The sequence below is a fragment of the Peromyscus californicus genome, unplaced genomic scaffold (assembly GCF_007827085.1).
Source record: "Peromyscus californicus insignis strain IS unplaced genomic scaffold, ASM782708v3 Scaffold_13__1_contigs__length_99412109, whole genome shotgun sequence".
NCBI lineage: Eukaryota > Metazoa > Chordata > Mammalia > Rodentia > Cricetidae > Peromyscus > Peromyscus californicus.
The window spans coordinates 77,416,355-77,437,826 of NW_026294424.1; the positions used below are offsets into that span (position 1 = coordinate 77,416,355).

At 35.6% G+C, this 21,472-nt stretch overlaps 1 protein-coding gene across 10 annotated transcripts in view; it reads right to left on the reverse strand.

The window, feature by feature from the left end:
- The window catches only part of Epha5 (EPH receptor A5), a 347,746-nt gene that overhangs the window by 163,086 nt on the left and 163,188 nt on the right, over window positions 1–21,472 (reverse strand). For 7 of the 10 annotated variants that reach the window (XM_052735289.1, XM_052735288.1, XM_052735287.1 and 4 more), the window contains exon 4: window positions 3,051–3,206. The exons of the other annotated variants lie outside the window; for them this stretch is intronic. In XM_052735289.1, the coding sequence (XP_052591249.1) occupies window positions 3,051–3,206 (156 nt within the window). The remainder of the gene's footprint in view (window positions 1–3,050; window positions 3,207–21,472) is intronic. 10 annotated transcript variants of the gene reach the window in all.

Consider the following 21,472-nt stretch of genomic DNA (forward strand, 5'->3'; position numbering starts at 1 on the left):
GACCACTGTTTATAAACTAGGTCCTTTCACTTACAGCAATTCAACTTCAGAATTTTAACTGAGGTTAGAAATTCTAGTAAAGATGATGGAAGATGAGGGCAAAGGGCTCAGTTTTACAGAATATTTTCAGTCTCGTTGCCTCCACAATACGGAAAGAAATTCATACAATTAAAATACTTTCAAAGACACTTATCATCTTAGAGTAATACTGTGACAGTTTTTCTAATCTCATGCAGTTTTATTACACATTTCATTTTTATACATATACAGATTTGGTTGCTTAAAAGCTTTCTTGACTAAATGATAACGACAGTCAATATTATTTTAACTGTTTCAGAACCTAATTATTCATGCACAAAGAAGAAATAAAATAAATTTCTAGAAATTCAATTTTAAATATTTAAATTTTAGTCAGCTTTAAATGTTATGTGACGGTGTGTTCTCAAACAAGCTTGCGCTTATGTTTGTTTGAAATCTAATGTTTGTCTTAGTATCAAAGTGAGTACCTCTGCCTGTCAAAGATCTAATTAGTACGTCTTTGTAACGGTGATAAAATCTAGTCTTCTTGTATTTGAATGGATTATAAGCATGAATTAAACTCCTCAAAAATAATCTTGCTAAGTTAGCTTAATATGTGTGTGTTCCAAATATGTCTCAATGTTTATTTCAACCCAATATTAATCTATCACGTTGATAAACATATTGAAAAATAATTTAAAATGAAAACTCATATTTAAGAGATCCTTACAATTACATTTATATAGAACAACTCTATATCTAAGGGTTTGACTTGCTTCCTTCAAATGCTCCCAGAAATGCCCATCACTGAACCTTAGGAAGTTTGGTAGGCCGTCTTCCACATTTCTATCTCAATAGTCACTTTTAAGCCACAAACATTTCTAGAGATATAAGTAAAAGTATTATTATTTATTACAAACTTTGGATTATTTAATAACAAATAGAGGTGTTTTAATTTCAAGTAACAAAACATAATGGGCCTAACATTTGAAAAAGAAGATGAAATGTACTTGAGGTGTGTCAAGTTCCACTGTTTTTGCTACAAGCTGAATTGTGCTTGCATGTCTTTCTTTGCGCTAAATCAGCAGAAGTGCACCTGTCTGACTTCTTCTACTTATAACTCTGGTAATAACATCCACAACTGTAGGTCACATGTTACCAAGAGAGCCAAACTCAAGTGATACTATGAAGTAGAAGGAAAATTAAAGGATTGGACTTAGCCTACATCTAAAACATGCCATTGCCCCATCAGGAAATATGATGTGTGGACCATGGTAGAGCTGAGAGAAGGATTTCTGGCCTCAAGTATATTCATTAGATTATTGGTTTTCCATTCTGTTTGATTTTTGTCCTACAGATGCATAAAACTCTGTGTCCAGAGTTTGTATATTAAAAGGAATTAAAATCATAAATACAAGTCCAAAGTGCCAATGGCAGAACAAAGTTCAAGATCTCCCTCTGAACATCAGACAAGCCATGAGGGATCATGAGCGGTTGTGGTACTCTGAATCAAACTAAAAACAGACACACACACTCAAAGTGACATTTTGTGAGAAACAAATATGGATTGTTCGTTTGAACACAATAGTAGAAATTCACAGAGCTTAAGATGGAGAAAATGTGAAGTCTATGAGCTTTAGTTCCAACAGAGTGTTAAGCAGTTCTTACTATCAAATCATAGCCTTCCCCTTGAGTCCCAAAATAAATAAATAAACAGAAGTGTACATTCATATTTATGCTAAAAAGATGTAAACTATGGCTGGATCAATTGAGTCTACTAATACACAACTTTGTGAAATATGTGAGATGATTTGGTGCCCCTCTTTACTGGTCCACCCATTTCCTTTTATTTGATAATTCTTGCATCTTACATATTAAACACTGTTTGAATTCCACTATAACAAAACATTGTATCATTCCAGTAGAGTATCATGATAAAACTGTGTATAGTACAATGTAACTCATTGAGAAGGTATTTTGATACTAGTAATCATTTTGGTCAACAAAATCATTAGCCTTGAATTACAGCATGATTTTTCAGTTCTGGATGAAATTCGGACACTGAAATTTGTTTAAGATCAACTTCTGATTATTTTATAAAAAGTCATCTATACTGTTTTCTGTCTACAGATCAATGACAAAATTTATAGACTTGTGAACATTATTGAGTGTACATACTGTTAACTGGGAACTAACAAGTAAAGTGAAGGTAAGGCCCAAGAGGTTCACATTTCCTTCTTTTTACTTACTTTTCCCCACTTATTACAGAGCCTTTGCTAATGAAAAATATCTGCAAGTATAGTCACAAACAAGCAAATGTGTAAATAGCCACATTAGTTTTTCTCAAATATGTTAAAATTAGAAAAAATATAGTTTGGCTAAATGTGCATCTAAGCATTAGAAATACTGAAAATAATGCTTACTATCTATGTACTGGTCATTCTGTCATGATGACAGCTTTGATAATGGTTCAATGATTCTGGCTACGAAGACACATTGCAGTTGCATGAAAGCCTGACTTGGAGGTTGGGTTTTATAGATTATTCTAATCTGATTGTCCACCTTGCTTGTCATGCTCTTGACACTGCCTGTATATTTTGCAATGTGCAGTTTTGTAGGCCTATGGATCACCCTACAGCTTAGTTATGTAGGCTAGAACTTGTTGAACTTGTTGAAGTTCAGAAAACGGTCTTCCAAGGAAGTAGATAACAAATCTGATGTGAAAAGACAAAAAGATTCACTGAAGTCAAGACTGCTAAATTAAAGCACAGAATAAGAGGAATCGTTTATTAGTGCCTCAGATTGTTGAAATTGAAGTGAGGGGAAAGGATGCTTCTGATAGTCAGTCGTAAGAGGACATTTATTTTTCAATGCATTCGAAAGAAGTTTGAAATGTGGGGAGAGACCTGAACTGTGAAGGGGAAACATGCCTGTTTTAGAGGGCAGTATTAATAAAGCACAACAGGCTCCATCATGCCGTTTCTCCAAACTGGTGAAAGGGAGCATCACCAAATAGCCACAGGGTTCCTTACTTGTGCATGCCATTGTGGGCGGATCAGATTCCCTCCTGAAATAATCCTTTTCACAGACACAAGAGGTGGAAGCTTCCTCATGGGTGTAACTGTGAGGTGGACATTTGCTGCAGCTCTGGCTGTGAGGAGAAGCTTTGAAGAACCCAGGTCTGCACACTGTCAAGAGAAATGAGAGACTAAGCTTTTCCTGGGAACAGAGGCAGGGCTTGTTTGTGAATAATGTATTATTTTGACTAGCATACACATACTACAGAGAAGACAGTCTTTGCATCAATTACAGAATTTCCCAGAAGTTTCCTGATCACGCATATCAGACCATCCAGATAATCAAATGTTCAAATTAACATGTATGGAATGCACATATTTTAATGGCCCTTATGCTACTGGAGCCTGCAACACATTTTTTTTATAAAAGACACATACATTTATGTGTTTACAATGGAAGCAGTCCAATAAGTCCATTTTTTACTCTTTACTGGTGAAATCATATTAAAAAATACAACAATCATATATAATTATAGACCAGTATGACACATAAAAGTTTCCAACTTTTATTATTAAAATTGTAAACTAAGGGATAGGGAGCTGGCTCAGCAGTAATGTACTTGTCATACAAGTATGAGGACAGTAGTAAGAGTTTCAACCAGCATTTACACACTTGGTGGCATAGTGTCTTGCTGGTAATCATTGTGACTTTGAGGAGATATGGACAAAAAAAAAAGAACAAACTGGATAACTGGGTATCTACACTACCCAAAAATGTGAGCAAAGAGCCTTTCTTTAACATACAAAATAGAAAGTAAATAAGGAAGATACTCTGCTTCAACCTTGGGCCTCCTCATTCAGGAACACAACCACAAGAATGAGTCCATACAGCCAGGCGGTAGTGGCACACGCCTTTAATCCCAACACGTGGGAGGCAGAGGCAGGTGGATCTCTGTGAGTTCAAGGCCAGCCTGGGCTACAGAGTGAGTTCCAGTAAAGTTGCCAAAGCTACACAGAGAAACCCTGTCTCCAAAAACCAAAAAAAAAAAAAAAAAAAAAAAAAAGAGTCCATACATATGGAAACACACACACCACAAAATGTTTGAAAACTTAATTAAGAGTATTTTCCAAAACGTTCTCGTTTTATTATAATGCATAATTATCTGGGATATTTTCTATAAAATATAGAGGTTCAAGAGTATCATATTTTTGGCATTTTATTGCATTTTGAAGATGTGTTTTGAGTTACACACTAACAGGATTTATGTATTCTAATATAATAAATACCTACTCACTACAAAACTGTAATAATTATAAAAATGGAAAGTATGTCATATTACTCAGTTTTGTCTCAGGGCAATTACCTCGATATTTCATCATGACAGTTGTCAGTTACTGCAAGGGATACTTAAGTGAATTCTTGATACACCCTGAAGACTACTACTACACTATATAGAATCAAATAGAAAGTGTTTGCTGGTATTTGCTTTACCTATTTTGGCCATGTAAGCAAGTTCCCTTGAAGTGCATCTTTTACTCTGTGAATACCATTGACATTCATATACTCCCCATCCCCCAAATTGGCTTATAAACCCCAATATCAATATTCCTATTGCTCAGACTTTGGATAATTTTAAACAACTATTCTGAGGCTTTGATGTTGGCTTATTTTACTTGTAGCTAATTTTTTTTCCATTTTCAAGATTCTCTATATAGACTGAAGAATGTTTATTAGAGTATCAGTGCAATTTTATTGAAGCTCATAGATGCACTTATATTTCAACGGGAAAGACATAATGAGCTCAGGATAATTTTCATTTGCTCTGAATGACCTCAGGTTTTAGTAATCCATGCTGAGGCTTTCTGCCCTCACTCTGAATAATCAGGAGTTGCCAAATAAGGAGGTACTATTTTTTCAGTCTGTCTAATTATGGTGATAGTGAAGCCTTAATACTCTTACAAATGCCTAGCACATGTGACGGCATTGGAGAGATAAGAAGGGCTTTTTGATAGTATTAGGACATTCAAGTAGTTAAATGATTAGAAGATTTAAATATTATTTTACTTATAATAGGATTGCTGTAGCTGCCAATAGCATACTTAGCTGTTATCCAATTTTTCTTCTTTTATCCTTTTAGTACAACCATTCTTACTTTAAGCCATTTGCTTTCAAAGGCATGAAGTGCAAATTCACATATCCTTCATATCTGATCCTTGTTTTATTGAAGAAACCCTCTTTAAATTAAAAAAAAAAAGTCAGTATACTTTTGTTGAATTATATATATATATATATTATTTTTGAAAGATATTTAAATTTTCTTCTTTAATTCATTGTTCTCTTATATTATTACATCCTGACCACAGTTTGCCCTCCATCCACTCTTTCTAGTCCCTCCCTCCCCTCAATCAGATCCACTCCTCCATTTCCCTTCAGAAAAGAGAAGACCTTCAGTGATATGATCCAAACATGGCGTATCAAGTTACAATAAGACTAGACACACATACTCATATCAAGGCTAGTTGAGGGTCCCAAGAGCAGGCAAAGGAGTCAGAGATAGCCCCTGCTCCCACTTTTAGGAATTCCACAAGAACATCAAACTACAAGAATTTAACATAAATGCAGGAGACCTAGCTCAGACCCATACAGGCTCCCCGACTGTTGGTTCAGTCTCTGTGAGTCCCTATGAGCCCTGGTTAGTTGAATCTGTGGGCCTTGTTCCTGTGGCGCCCTCCCCTCCCCTCCTCCTTCAGTAGGAGTCCCTGAGTTCTGCCAAATATGTGTGTATATGCTATGGTGAGTGGCTGCAGCTCAGGGGACAATACGCAGGAGCCAATTTTCTTTCTCCAGAATGTCGATTCCATCTTAGCACTCCAACTCCTGTGTTTTTAATGAGTAGCTTTTAACACAGAAGCTTGATATGATGAAGTATACGACACTGTTGTTAAATCCCTATAATGGAAGTATGGATTAGGCAAAAAACAAAGTATGTAATATGTACCTTTAAAAAATGTATTCCTCTCTTTTGTTCATTATTTTATTAAAATTCTTTGAGGATGCTGGCTGAGTCACAAATTGTGCATGGATTAGAAAAACTAGCAAAGTTTCTATGGAGACCCTAGGAGACTTTGTTGAATCACTATTCGGACATATGACTGTGACAGCAAGAATAAGATATCAGAATAAATGTATACCACCCACAACTAAGAAGAAAAGTTCCTCCAATCAGGACAGTGAGGTAACTCCATGAGTTAAGGCTTCTTCGACCAAGTCTGATAATCTTGGATTGATCTTTGGAAGTCATAAGATGGTAGGAGAGAAAACCTTCCAAAGTCTTCCTCTGACTTCCACACTTACTCTGTACCATACACACAAAAAAAAAAAAAATAAGAAAAGAAAAGAAAAAGAAAAAGAAGACTCCCCAGAAAGGTGTGAGTCTCAGTATTTGAGTGAGTGCTAGTATTTGCTGGAAATAGGAAAGTTACCCAACTGTATAGAATTTAGCAATATTTTAGAGGACGACCTTCTCTGAAAAGATGGAGTGAAGTATAGAACATGTAAGGGAAATGGATGAAATAAGAGAAGAGAATTAATTCAAAAATTTCTTGAAAAAAGATGAGAAGAAAAATTTACAGCAGGAAGAAGTCTTTATTCATAACACCCCCTCTCTTTTTATTAATTATAGATGGTTCTAAGTTTACCTGCAACACTTTAGATTGTTCAGTGGTGCAGCAGTACTGTGAGTTCAATAGAAATTGTATTTTGAATGTTTAATTTGGGTATTTTCCCAGGCTAGTGATATGTGATATTTTCCTTAACCTGGGAAGTGGAATTTAGCTTCTGCTCCTATTCACTATATGTACACCATGTATTAAACAGGCTTTGTGTTAGATATTTTACTCAGCCATAAGTTTATACAAGTTTTTGAGCAAATTTAAAGTATATTCAGCTCAGCTATGAACAGAGTTAAAATTATTTAAGCACATTTCAAAATTAGTGCATATTAAATGATGTACCATATCATAGTTTTCAAGGAGACTTTTAGTATATGCTATGTAAGACATTGATGATATCCCTACCAACACTTTAATAATACTTACATCCTGCCTTCTTCTCACTGATTCTGTTCATATTACATAATAGCATCATTTACTTAACAATATTTTCGCCGGGCGGTGGTGGCACACGCCTTTAATCCCAGCACTCGGGAGGCAGAGCCAGGCGGATCTCTGTGAGTTTGAGGCCAGCCTGGGCTACCAAGTGAGTTCCAGGAAAGGCGCAAAGCTACACAGAGAAACCCTGTCTCGAAAAACCAAAAAAAAAAAAAAAAAAGAACCAAAAAACAATATTTTCAACTCATGATGGGTTATTTAGTGCACAGCCCATCTTAAAGGGCATTTGTGCATGAAACTGTTTTTTCTGGTTAAAGGAAAGATTTGAGTATTCAGAACTTTCAGTTTGAGTATTCAGAAGTCACAGTAGAAGGTGTGATGGTCTACAAAGTAGAGTTTAAGAATTGCTTCACAGTAGCACAGGAAATGTATCCGAGGTAGCAAAGAAAAAGTTGGTCTTTTTTGTTTTAGTAGTGGTTCACACAGAGAAGGTGTTGTACCTGAAGTTTGCTCCAGTCCGGCCCAGCCCCACGGACCCTGCCATCACTTATAAAATAATCACTCAGAAGCTTACATTAATTACAAACTTTATGGCCTATTGGCTCAAGATTCTTGCTAGCTAGCTCTTACCTCTTAAATTACCCATTTCTATAAATCTATAGTTTGCCATGTGGCTCATGGCTTACAGGTATCCTTACATCTTGCTTTTCAAGAAGGCAGCTGGCAGTGTCCTCTCTGTTCCCCCCATCAAGCTGTTGTAGATAAGATTAGGGGAATGCAAGGATTTCTTGACATATTTAATGAAAAAAAATGAGATACTAGAGCATTTTTAGAATGACTTAAGTATTTGGAATAAATTGTACTGAAAATGTGTGAGCCTTTTTCTCAGATTGGCGAGCATTTGATATTAAGAGCTTTGAGGAAAACATTGAACAACATTTAATGCATTATTGAGCTTGAGGTGTGTAAAACCTGAATTATGTAGTTTACTACTAGCCAAGAAAAGTATTTCAAGTCCTAATTACTCAATTCCTTTAAATCATAACTCTAAAACGCAATATCACATGTCTTGAGATCGCAATCATACCATTATTGAACCCTGGCTACATGCCACTGTGTTGACAATCATGCTGTAGTTAACTCCTGGTTTTCTCTGTTTTTAATCATCAGCAGAATTATTTTGCATCTGCTTCTATCTTTTTTTCGCCTAAAAGTGTTGTAAGCTCTGTTTGACTGCCAATAGTCTTGTATTATGTCTCTGTTGAAATAATAAAAGTTATTCAGAATAAAAGGACGTAACTTTTTATTATTTTTTTATTTTAAAAAATTCTTTCCATTTATATACCAACCTCTGTTCCCTCTCCCTCCTCTTCTCCCGCTCCCCCCACCTATCCCCATCCCACTCCCATCTCCTCCTCATAAATGGTAAGCCTTCCCTTGGGTAATCAACACAGGCTGGCATACCAAGTTGGGGAGAGACCTAGCCTCTCCCCACCTAAAAAGGCTGTCTTTTTATTCTTATCTCAAAACACCAACCTATATATCTTTTGTCCAATATAATAAAAATCTATCTTAGCTGACAGAAGAGAGCTGTATTTGAATCCAGAACCTGTACTCTACTTTCTAGATAAAACTTTCAAGTATCCACAGTCTTTGTGCTGGGACATGTCTTTCTGTATGTTGTGACTATATGTTGTTCCCATTGGTTAACAAATAAGCTGCTTTGGCCTATGACTAGGCAGCTTAGAGGCAGGCAGGAAATCCAAGGAGAGAGACAGGAAAGAGAAAGACAGAGACTAGGAAGACACCTGCCTGCTGCCCAAGGAACAACTTGTCAGCAGACCAGTAAGCCTTGCCTATGTGGAAACTTACAGAATAATAGAAATGGGTTAAATTATAAGAGCTACCTAGCACCATGCAGCAGTGGCACATGCCTTTAATCCCAGCACTCAGGAGGCAGAGACAGACAGATCTCTGTAGCTAGAGTTTTCCTGCCTGGCTCAGAGTCAGGACAAATCTCTCTCACCTGCCAGTCCCACAGCCGCTCAGACCCAACCAAGTAAACACAGAGACTTATATTGATTACAAACTGTATGGCTGTGGCAGGCTTCTTGCTAACTGTTCTTACAGCTTAAATTAACCCATTTCTATAAATCTATACCTTGCGACGTGGCTCGTGGCTTACCAGCATCTTCACATGCTGTTTGTCATCATGGCAGCTGGCAATGTCTCTCTGACTCAGTCTTCCACTTCCCAGCTTTATTCTCCTCCTTGTCCCGCCTATACTTCCTGCCTGGCCACAGGCCAATCAGTGATTTATTTATTGACCAATCAGCAACACACTTGACATACAGACCATCCCACAGCAGATCTCTGTGAGTTCAATGTCAGCCTGGTCTACAGAGTGAGATCCAGGACAGGCACCAAAACTATACAGAGAAACTCTGTCTCAAAAACAAAAACAAAAACAAAAGCATACAAACAAAACAGAGAGAGAGAGAGAGAGAGAGAGAGAGAGAGAGAGAGAGAGAGAACTAGAGAGCTAGCTAGAAGCTTGAGCCATAGGCCATAGCCATAAACTTTTAAGTAATATAAGGCTCTGTGTGTTTACTTGGATCCGAGAAGCTACAGGACCATGGGTGAGAGAGATTTGTCTTGACCTGGTCTTGGGGGAGATTAATTCCCAATTTTCTAAGAAAGCGTCATATGAATTTCCAAAGTGGCTGTACAAGCTTGTATTCCCACCAACAGTGGAGGAGAGTTCCCCTTGCTCCACATCCTCTCCAGCATAAGCTGTCTTCAGTGTTTTTGATCTTAGCCATTCTGACAGGTGTAAGGTGGTATCTCAGAGTCATTTTGATTTGCACTTCCCTGATGATTAGGGATGTTGAGAAATTCCTTAAATATCTTTCAGCCATTTGAGCTTCTTCTATTGAGAATTCTCTGTTTAGCTCTATAGCACATTTCTTAGTTGGACTGTTGGGTATTTTGATGTCTAATTTCTTGAGTTCTTTATATATTCTGGATATCAGCCCTCTGTCAGATGTGGGGTTGGTCAAGATCTTTTCCCAATCTGTAAGCTGTCACTTTGTCTTGTTGACTGTGTCCTTTGTGCTACAGATGCTTCTCAGTTTCAAGAGATCCCATTGATTGATTGTTTCTCTCAGTGTCTGTGCTACTGGTGTTATATTTAGGAAGTGATCTCCAGTGTCAATGCATTCAAAACTACTTCCTACTTTCTTTTCTATCAGGTTCAGATTAACTGGATTTATGTTGAGGTCTTTGATTCACTTGGACTTAAGTTTTGTGCACAGTTACAGATATGGATCTATTTGCAGCCTTCTACATGTTGATATCCAGTTATGCCAGCACCATTTGTTGAAGATGCTTTCTTTTTTCCATTGTACAGTTTTGGCTTCTTTGTCAAAATTATATGTTCATAGATGTGTGGATTAATATCAGGGTCTTCAATTCGATTCCATTGGTCCACATGTCGGTTTTTATGTCAGTACCAAGCTGTTTCTATTACTGTAGCTCTATAGCAGAGCTTGTGGTCAGGGATTATGATGCCTCCAGAGGTTGTTTTATTGTACAGGATTCTTTTGGCTATCCTGGGATTTTGTTTTTCCATATGAAGTTGAGTATTGTTCTTTCCAGGTCTGTGTTGGGATTTTGATGGGGATTGCATTGAATCTGTAGATTGCTTTTGGTAAGATTGCCATTTTTCTAAATTAATCCTGCAAACTGGATGGGGGGCGGGTAATGAAGGGCAAGGGTCAAGTGAAAGAGAGCTTAGGGGAGAAGGAGATCCCAGCTGGATCAAGAACAGAGAGAGAGAATAAGGAAAAGAGACCCTGATAAACGAAGACCCCATGGGAATAGGAAGAAGCAAAGTGCTAGAGAGGTCCCCAGAAACCCACAAAGATACCTCCACAATAGACTACTGGCAATAGTTGAGAGAAAGCCCGAACTGACCTACTGGTGATAGGATGGCCGAACACCCTAACTGTTGTGGTAGAACGCTCACCCAATGACTGATGGAAGCAGATGCAAAGATCCACGGCCAGGACCCAGGTGGAGCTCCAGGAGTCCAATTAGTGAGAAAGAGGGGGGATTATATGAGCAAGAATTGTTGAGACCATGATTGGAAAAAGCACAGGGACAAATAGCCAAACTAGTGTAAACACATGAACTATGAACCAATAACTGAGGAGCCCCCAACTGGATCAGGCCCTCTGGATAAGTGAGACAGTTGATTAGCTTGAAATGTTTGGGAGGCCCCAGGCAGTGGGACCAGGACCTGTCCTTAATGCATGAACTGGCTGTTTGGAACCTGGGGCCTATGCAAGGACACTTTGCTCAACCTTGGTAGGGAGGAGGGGACTGAACCTGCTTTGACTGAATCTACCAGGCTGAGCTGAATACCCAGGGGAGTTCTTGCCCTGGAGGAGATGGGACTGGGGGTGGGCTTGGGGGATTGTGGGGGGTGACAGGAGGAGGGAGGACAGGGGAAATGTGGCTGATATTTAAAATTAAATTAAACTATAAAAGAAAAGAAAAAAAAAAAGAAAGCATCAAGTATCAAAAGTACTGGCTGAAACTACCAGAATGAATTTTCTGTTGAAAAGCAGGAAATGCAATGAATGCTATCTATCTCAATTAGAGTTAAAGGAAACATAATATTTGCAACTATTAATGAAGCTTATATTATATTCTTTAAATTAAAAGATGTATGAGCACCTCACTTATACTTGTCTTTCATAGAGGGCAAAGGCATTTTGTTTAGGAGTTGTTTATAGTTTTTAATATCTGGGATTTCATTTTCTTATTTAATTTGATGAAATTTAATTATACATTCATAATACATTATGAAATAATCTTGTCAGCCTTTATTGATTTCTCCTTAATGTAGCCAGTTTAAAAATGTGTTTCAGTGTAACTAACTCTCAGGTTAGCATGCTTGTTTATTGAACAGCTACATGAGATGCAGTTGAAATATTAATCTGAGCGATTGTGTTAGAACTGAAAGTAAAGCATAATGGCTTGTGTATGTGAACAGAGCATCTGCTGTTTATAGCATGAAGTGGAGAACACTGTTTTGGTTGCTGATCTTCACTGTCACAAAAGCCAGTTGTGAATCATGAAGTGAATTGTCCTAACTTATGCAATAAAATGTATATGTAGGGGTATAAGCATTTAGTGTATTGGTATTTGTTATGAAAGGAGATACATGAGGAAGATCTTGTTATTAAAAATGAAGAGGAAAACATTTTCTATTTTGAACACTTCTCTCCTTGTTCTTAAGTTCATTGTTTCAATGAACAGTCCTGTGCATCTTTGATTAAGATGTTTTTTTTAAAAAAAAGCAGAACATTTAAATAGCTTCAAAATACAGAATAAAACATCCTACACAGTATAAATACTGTAATGATAGAATTTTCTTCTTAGAAATCGAACAACTATAGCAAAGTGAAAACCTCATTCTGCAGCCGAGTCATAAAATCATTGACCTGACTGAATATGAGTTCAATTTAGACATTGGCAATGAACTTTCCAAAAAAATTGATCCATAAATATAAACAATAATATTCGATTTTTGAAATAAAATCTTGAAAATGGTTTCCTTGATTACTTGTGAGAAAGTCTACTTGTAATATAGCATATAGTATATTTGTTGTTGTAGATATAAATTCAAGAGTTATAGAGACCACTAGGGATATGGACAAGATCTAAATCAGTTTTGTTCCAATTGTATATTGAGAATTAATATGAATAAAGCCATTTTAAAAACAAAATTTCAAACCATGTGTACTATATGTTACTCTTTTGAATTAATAATCTCTAAATATGAAATAGCAACTGGCTAATGGAGCTTATTTGGTGAATATTGTCATCCATTAGCCCCAAATTTTCAGTGTGTAAATGTCTTACTGGGTCTCAAATTGAACAACTGCACATTCATACTCACAATAACTCACTAGAAACGGTGTTTTAAGAGTGACCCCGACTTCTAAAGGCTTCATTCAAAAAGGCTTTAAAGTGTATTTCACAGTTTTCTATTTTAATGTATATATGTTTATTTTTGTTTAGTTAACTTATTCTGTTCTGTGTTTAATAACATTAGTTCTACAGAACTTTTAAACTACTAGTGAGGTTTATTTTGTGCCTTAATTATCAGGAAAAAAATCTTAATTTAAAAACCACAGCAGGTCTTGACTTGTTTTCAAAAGCCACAGTAGGAAGAAAAAGGGAGTCAGAAAAGTAATAACTTTAAAAGACTGATCATAGGGGTGATGACAAAATACATCCTGATTCTGTGATAAGGAAACGGATTTGATGGTTATTATCTGAATCCATTAGATTGCTTCAAAGCCTGCTTCTCCTCTGTTGTCACTTTATGGTAGCATTCTGCCACCATTTCTCAACGTACTCCATTCTGTCTGTTCACATGACAATCAAAGCCCATGATAAAACAGCATTATACTGCTTTAGTTAGTCTTGGTAAGTGATTGAGAGACTCCACAGATGAAGACCATATCATTGGCATATTAAGAAGATAAGTCAATAGTATTCATTCTTAAGAGTGCAGAGCTAAGCAACACAGACACATTCTTAAAACCACTATGCTGAGGATGTAGAAGTTCCCAGCAGGAATACGGTGACACAGCAAAGTTTTGTCAACTGTGTTCTGCAGCTGAAAGCTTTCCAAGGTCTGATCATAATGGGAACATCTGTGGTCAGAGGTGGTTCAGACCCCTCTTAGCAGGAACTGTTTTTTCTGCCTTTTCCTCATCACTGTCTTCTCCAGTTTATTACTAACTTTTCACAACCAAAATAGACGCATTGTATTCTCTATTACTAAAGAATCGCAAGATGTGTAGTCATTTCCGGTCATGGTAACTTCACATTGCCCTTCACAATGAAATTTATAGTACCATTCCTATGATTGAGGTGTTTGTGTGCTTACATACACACACATGCACACACACACACACACACACACACACACACACACACACACACATATTATATATATATATACATATATAATATATATGTTGTTATATGGACATATCTGCACGTATATAATATATATGAGTAAATTCCTGACAGATGTTAAACACTTGATAAATAATAATTTTTTCAGTCATTGCAATATTACTATTCCTATTTCAGTATACTGTCTCAATATTTCCCCTGTCAATTCAAAATGGACTTATTTTTCAGAATCCTAGAAGTGTAGAACTAGAAATGAACTTGAAGGTAGTTGACATATAAACAGACAATAGTGTATGAATAATGCTCAGAAGTAACTCTATATTCCTTATGTGTTCCATGGAAAAAATAATAATAACTGAAAGTAGGACAGGGGCTTTCAAAAGATAACTTTAAATACAAATTATCAGAGGAGTTTTGGAAAGTTTATTTAACCAAGACATAAATAGATGTAATGATATACCTAATATAACATACTACATTCAGTCCTGACTCCCTTATTGTGATCTATACAATATATTATGAAGCTATTCTCCATCATATGATTACTCTTTTTAAATTTATTTTATTTTTAACTCTTTATATATGTGTGTATATCAGTATGTGCTCATGAATGCAGGTACCTGTAGAGACCAGAAGATGGTATCAGATATCCTTGAACTGGAGTTAGAGGTGATCATATGCCACTTTAGTAAGTTCAGGTAATTGTGCTTTTGTCCTCTGCAAGAACAGTATAAACTGTTGACCACTAAGACACAACTCCTGCCCCAAAGTTAACAAGACTCCTAATCCCAAAACCATACGGTAGTTTTCGTATAAATCGCCCTCATAGGCTCATATATCTGAATACTTAGTCACCAGTGAGTGGCACTATTTGAAAAGATTGAATGTTTTAGAGGGTGTGGCCTTGTTGGAGTAGGTTTGGTCTTATTGGAGGAGGTGGGTGGGGTGTTTTGAAGTTTCTAAAGCCCATGCTGGGTTCAGTCTCCCAGTCTCTCTCTTCCTCACCTCTCTCTGTCTCTGTCTCTCTCTGTCTGCATCTCTCTTTGTATCTCTCTGTCTCTCTCTCTCCCTCTGTCTCTCCCTCTGCCTCTGCCTCTCTCTCCCTTTGTCTGTCTGTCTACATGCAGATGAGGATGTATCTTTTAGCTACTATTCCAGTGACATGCTTGCCATGATGTTCCCTAACATGATAATGGACTGACTCTCTGAAACCATAAGCAAGACCCCAGTTAAATGGTTTATTTCATAAAGGTTGTCTTGGTCATGGTATATCTTCCCATCAATGGAACGGTGGCTAAGTCACAGAGTTAATGGTATACTAAGTTATCTAAAGCACTTTTATCCCAGTGGCCTTTATTTTTTTTCCATTATTGCTGCTATTTCAAACACCTGCCAAAAAACTTATTACTGCCTTTTATTTTCAAACTTTTATGTTCACAGCATATGGGATTATCAGAATAGAAGTATAGAATCAGTGGAAATAAATTCACTCTACTAGAGTTTCATATTTTAAGAGATTAAAACATACAGTGGGTTTTTTGTATCTGTAAAACATTATGTAAAGTTAAACTGAAATATTTTTTCTCAAACATAGTTAATACACTAAAATAAATATTTTTTAAAATGTTTGGGGATATAAAAATGATATAGGACCTATTAATTTTGTCAGACATTGTGAAGCACAATATTGAATTTTAGGAAAATACTATATCCTAAAACGTAAACATTTCATTCCACTAATAAAAAACAATAAAATGTATAATTAATAGATACTAATCAAAGGATGAATAAATTGAAATACTTCTGGATTCATGGATGTATATTTCCTCCTTTTTTTGTACTTTCTTATTTCGTTGGTTCATTTTCAGTGTGAACACTGATTTTTTTTTTCTTGTTTTTTCGAGACAGGGTTTCTCTGTGTAGCTTTGCACCGTTCCTGGATCTCGCTCTGTAGACCAGGCTGGCCTCGAACTCACAAAGATCCGCCTGCCTCTGCCTCCCGAGTGCTGGGATTAAAGGCGTGTGCCACCACTGCCCGGCGTGAACACTGATTTTTAAAAAAGAACATTTGATAGAAACTGAAGTTTGATGTCTTACCAAAATTCATTTGTTAAAAGATATCACCCAATTAGTTAATATTTGAAATGGGGTATGGTTAGAGGAGTCCACTGAGGTAGAGAGCTTCTTATGCTAGATAGTATGTCATGTGAAGGTACAGCCATAGGGTAGATGTCTATAAGCAGGGTTTATTTATATATTTATGCATTTATACTTATATTTAACAACAAACATTTTTTAAAAGAGGGCATAAATTTGAGAGGGATCGCAGTACATAGAAAGGTGGGAGGGAGGAAATTAGGGGGATACATGATGCAACTGTACTTTAATTTTATTTAAGGAACTATCATCTTTTATACTGATCAACATAATAAATGTTAGTATCAGATTATATATATATATATATATATATATATATATGTATAGATATAGATATAGATATAGATATAGGTACATCAGCTGTCAAAATTCTGGAATAAAAGATGAGAGTGTACAGCAGCCAGGTGTCAATAGTTTACTGAAACTAGAATACTTTATTACCAGGATTAAACATATTATAAATATTTCCCTCTGTGCCTGCAGAACAAGTGGGACTCACAAGTTTTAAGTGGTTTGGACAACTGGAGTAATTTGTGGTTAGGAGATATGCCATTGGGGAGAACTTGTTTAGATGATTTATGTCACCCGTGTTTATATTATCCCGATTTAGAGCATTCTAAAACAAGAAGTCACAATGTGGCTTTTAGGATACAACCAAATATTCAAATATGCTTGATTTTAAGTCATGAAAACACCCAAATTGTATGGTTTTCGTATGTTTTAATGTTCTTTTTCTTAGCTGCCTTATTGTTTAAAGTTGAAAACCAAATGGTTCATATTCTCAGTGAGATGTATTTCACAGTGTAAAATTTTGAAGTTTTCTAAGGCCAGAGAGATGGCTCATCAGGAAAGAGCTTGTTGCCAACTTTGTGGACATGAGAACTATCCCCTCCCCTAGCGGAGGTAAAGAATTGACTCCTGCAATTTCTCCTCTACATGTCATCTTGTTACAGAAACATGTGTATGAGTGTGGTGTGTGTGTGTGTGTGTGTGTGTGTGTGTGTGTGTGTGTGTGTGCATATACACAACAAAATAGATAAAAATAAAAGTTTTCTACATACTTTAAAATCTTGCATATTTATGTTTATTTTTATTTAAGGGACTCTCATCTTTTATACTGATCAACATAATAAGTGTTAGTATCATATATTTTCTTTATACATACTACAAAATTGACAACAGATTTCATCTTTTACTCTTTTAAATGTTTTGTCTATACAAGTTTTCACTCCCACCAGCAGTGGAGGAATGTTCCCTATGTTCCACATCCTCTCCAACATAAGCTGTCATCAATGTTTTTGATCTTAGCTATTCTGACAGGTGTAAGATGGTATCTCAGAGTCATTTTAATTTGCATTTTTCTGGTGACTAAGGATGTCAAGCAATTCCTTAAATGTCTTTCAGCCATTCCAGAGTTTTCTGTTGAGAATTCTCTGTTTAGATCTGTTACTCAATATTTTAAATTTGATTACTTGGTAGTTTGATGACTAGTTTCTTGAGTTTTTTCCTATATTTTGGAGATCAGCCCTCTGTCAGATGTGGGGATGCTAAAGATCTTTTCCCGTTCTGTAGGCTGACATTGGAAATCAGTATGGCAGTTCCTCAGAAAATAGGGAAATAATCTACCAAAAGAACATCCAGCAATACTACTCTGAGGCAAATGCCCAAAAGTTGCACAATCATATAACTAGGACTCTTGCTCAACTATGTTTATAGGAACATTATTCATAATAGTCAGAACTTAGAGCAACCTAGATGCCCCTCAATGGAAGAATGGATCAAGAAAATGTGGTACATTTACACAATGGAGTATTAGTCAGTGGTAAAAAACAAGCACATCATGAAATTTGCAGACAAATAGATGAAACTAGAAAAAAACATGCAGAGTGAGGTAACCTAGAACCAGAAAAGAAAACATGGTATGTACTCACACATAAGTGGATATTGGACATAAAGCAGAGCATAACCAGGCTACAAAACACAGGTTTTTGAGACATTTCCAATCCAATCATCATCTTAAGAAAATCACGAAGAGAAACTAGATGCAGATGATTTTAGTTCACAACTTAGCTAGAGCCTCTTCTCTAGAAAGGTGATTGAATTCTGAGCTTTGCCATCTACAGCCTTTGAGATGCCTTGGCTACAACTGTGTGCAACAGAATGAGCTGTTCATGTCACACTGATGAAACTGTATACTTATTAGTGAGAAGACTAACTGAAGCTTTTGATCAACTAAATTTTGGAAGATTTGTCATACATCTGTAACAGGAGTCCGCTCCAATTTTCCTCCCTAAAACATCCTTAGATCAGTGCCATCAAATCATATGAGCAGTCAGCTCCTTGAGACTCCCCTTAATCCTTAAAAGGTTTTAGAATTTGGCATATTATCAAGGTTTTCAACATTATCCCTGGAATAATCTGTGGCAATTAAAATATTCAATACCCCCAATCTCTTGAGCTCTTCTTTAGTAATCATCTCCCTGTACCTACTTACTTCAGCCAACAGTTCTCAGAATCAAATAGCAATTCCCATGGTCAAATAGCACCATGTGGTTATCAATTCCAGTAAATTATAACTCAACTTCAAAACCTTATTATTCAGCTTTTCACCTCCTTACATTCTCAGATGCCTGACTGCATCAGTTTTCTGGCTTCGAAAGTTTCTAACATCCACGACAGTCTTTGCTGCTGGTGTCATTTTCCATAAAAAATGCATTTCAGTGGGCATATTCAATTCTCTTTTCAACTCTGCCAGTCTGTTAGTGTTCAAACCCAATATCTACTTTTTTTAAAATTTGATTTTGTGTGAAGTTGTAAATGGTTGCAAAAATGTAGACTGTTACTATTTTTAATTTTTGATAATTAAATTCCAATGGACTCTTAATGACAGCCAAGAATATAATGCATTTTCACAAACATTTCACCTCACTTTTCTCATGAAGATGTTTCAGGGTTCCTTGCTTATGCTACTGTTGCCCTCTTTTCTGCATTATTTTCAGAGACAGAGTCCAGAAACCTCCTTTCACTGTGAAAAGACTAATATGAGCTCAATACTTTAAAATTAATGGAGTCTTGGTTATTGTACCGAACATGTGTTATTATCATCCACACTCGCAGAGAATATTGTTCTTTGTTAGTTTTATATTAAATAAATGAGGTTTAGTTGGTGTGTATCATTATATACAGTGTTCTTCATGGTTTTGGTGTATTTATTTCCTATGTGCTTAGCAACTGCATAGAAATGTATATCACCTACTATAAAAGTAGATATGAAATTCTATCCAATTTCTTCTTATAGTGACAAGTTTGCATTCATATACAAATATCTTGTATTGCTATGTTTCTCACAGGGTAAGAACTTGTCATTTCGTTTTTTGTTTACTAATAGATATAACACTCTTATTTCATGGAATATTAATAACAGATACTATAGTCATTATATGTTTAGTTTTCATATGGTATAAACTTATCCATTCCTTCATCTTCATGTTGTGTCTCTATTTAAGACATGCTTATTTTAAATAAAATAGATTGTTTTATTGTAAATAGTCATTCATTCATAGTTGCCACTGTTGTAAAAATGTTGTACTTTTGTTCTTTTAAATGCACTCTAATAGTCTCTGCTGTGGAATTTAGTCAACATGCATTTCATGCTTTTATTAACATTCTAGAATTTAAATACAATTTTGTAGTATATTTTTAACCCTCTACTTCTTTGTACATTTATTTTCCATTTGCCTCTTTATTTTATTTTACACTACTCGTTTTATAATTCAGCTCCAACTTCTTACTGTTATTTTTTAACTAAGAAATTGTAATTGATACCTTGAGAATTTCATATCATGCACCCCATTCCCACTCATCTCCCAGTCCCCATGTATCTGCCCTTCACTTTTGTAGTGCTCCCCCAAAGGTAAGCTAAAAGAGAAAGAATAAAGATAAGATTTTAAAAACCGCAAAAGGAAAACACTTTTCTTTACCATCTTTTCTACCTCTCCTTTGCCTCCTCATTCATCTTAGTGGCATTGGGAGCTGCTGTGTATCATGCAGTATACACTTTTGTCCAAACACCTTTACTTGGAAATGTTCATTATGGAATGAGTTGTTGATCAGGTTCAGGACCTTTGGCTTTTGTACATCATCAATACTGGACCTTTTTATTGTTACTCACATTTTAGCTAATATCTCAAAGAATAAATGGTGCCTGGAGTTACGTCTCAGAATTAAAGAGCCTTTGCTGCTCTTGCAGAGGAACCAGGTTTGGTTCTCAGTACCGACATGGCAACATACAATTGTCTGTAACTCCAATTTCAGAGGATCAAATACCCTCTTTTGGTCTCTGTTGGCAATGGACACACACTTAAATACTTAAATACCTACACAAAACACTCACATATCCAAAATAATTTTTTTCTTAAAAACTATTAAAAATAATAAATGATATAATAAGTGTCAGGTAGAAAAATATTTTCTTTTTGTGGTTTATACCTATTCTTACTCACAATGTAGGTAAAAATTTGTACTTACAATAACATTGCAGAACTTTCTAAATAAATATTTCAAACAAACGTGAAGCTAGAAAATTCATTTAATACTTCAATGAATGTCACCAATTATTGCTTTTGTTTGTAACACTAAATACACTAAATTTATGTTAAAGCAATTAATAAAAACAATGATTTTATTACCAACCTTATACAATAAGATGAATTATCAATTTTTAAAATTATATATTGTATCAAATTTTAATTATAATTAATGTGCAATCTACAAACCAGGAAAATTATATACAGGATCCTTTATATTAACTTTAATGAAAGTGTAAAAGAAAGCATATTTTGCCACTAAAAAAATGTCATTGAAACTTGATATTCACTTTTTAAAATCACATTTATAACATTTACTACATAAAGAGAGCACATGCCCATCTGCCATTTCTTATTTAAGTTTTTATACTCTTGATTCTTTTTATTTTTATACCTCTTATATTTCTGATAATTTTATTATATTATGTCTTTTATAATATGTGCTTTTATGAATGAGCATTCAAGACATACGTTCATTTATTTGAGTATTTCATCTTTGCATATTTGGGGTTGCTAGGAAGTCTATAGTTTCAATCTATGCATCATGGATATGTGCCTGGTCTCTACATTTATGTGTTCATGCTT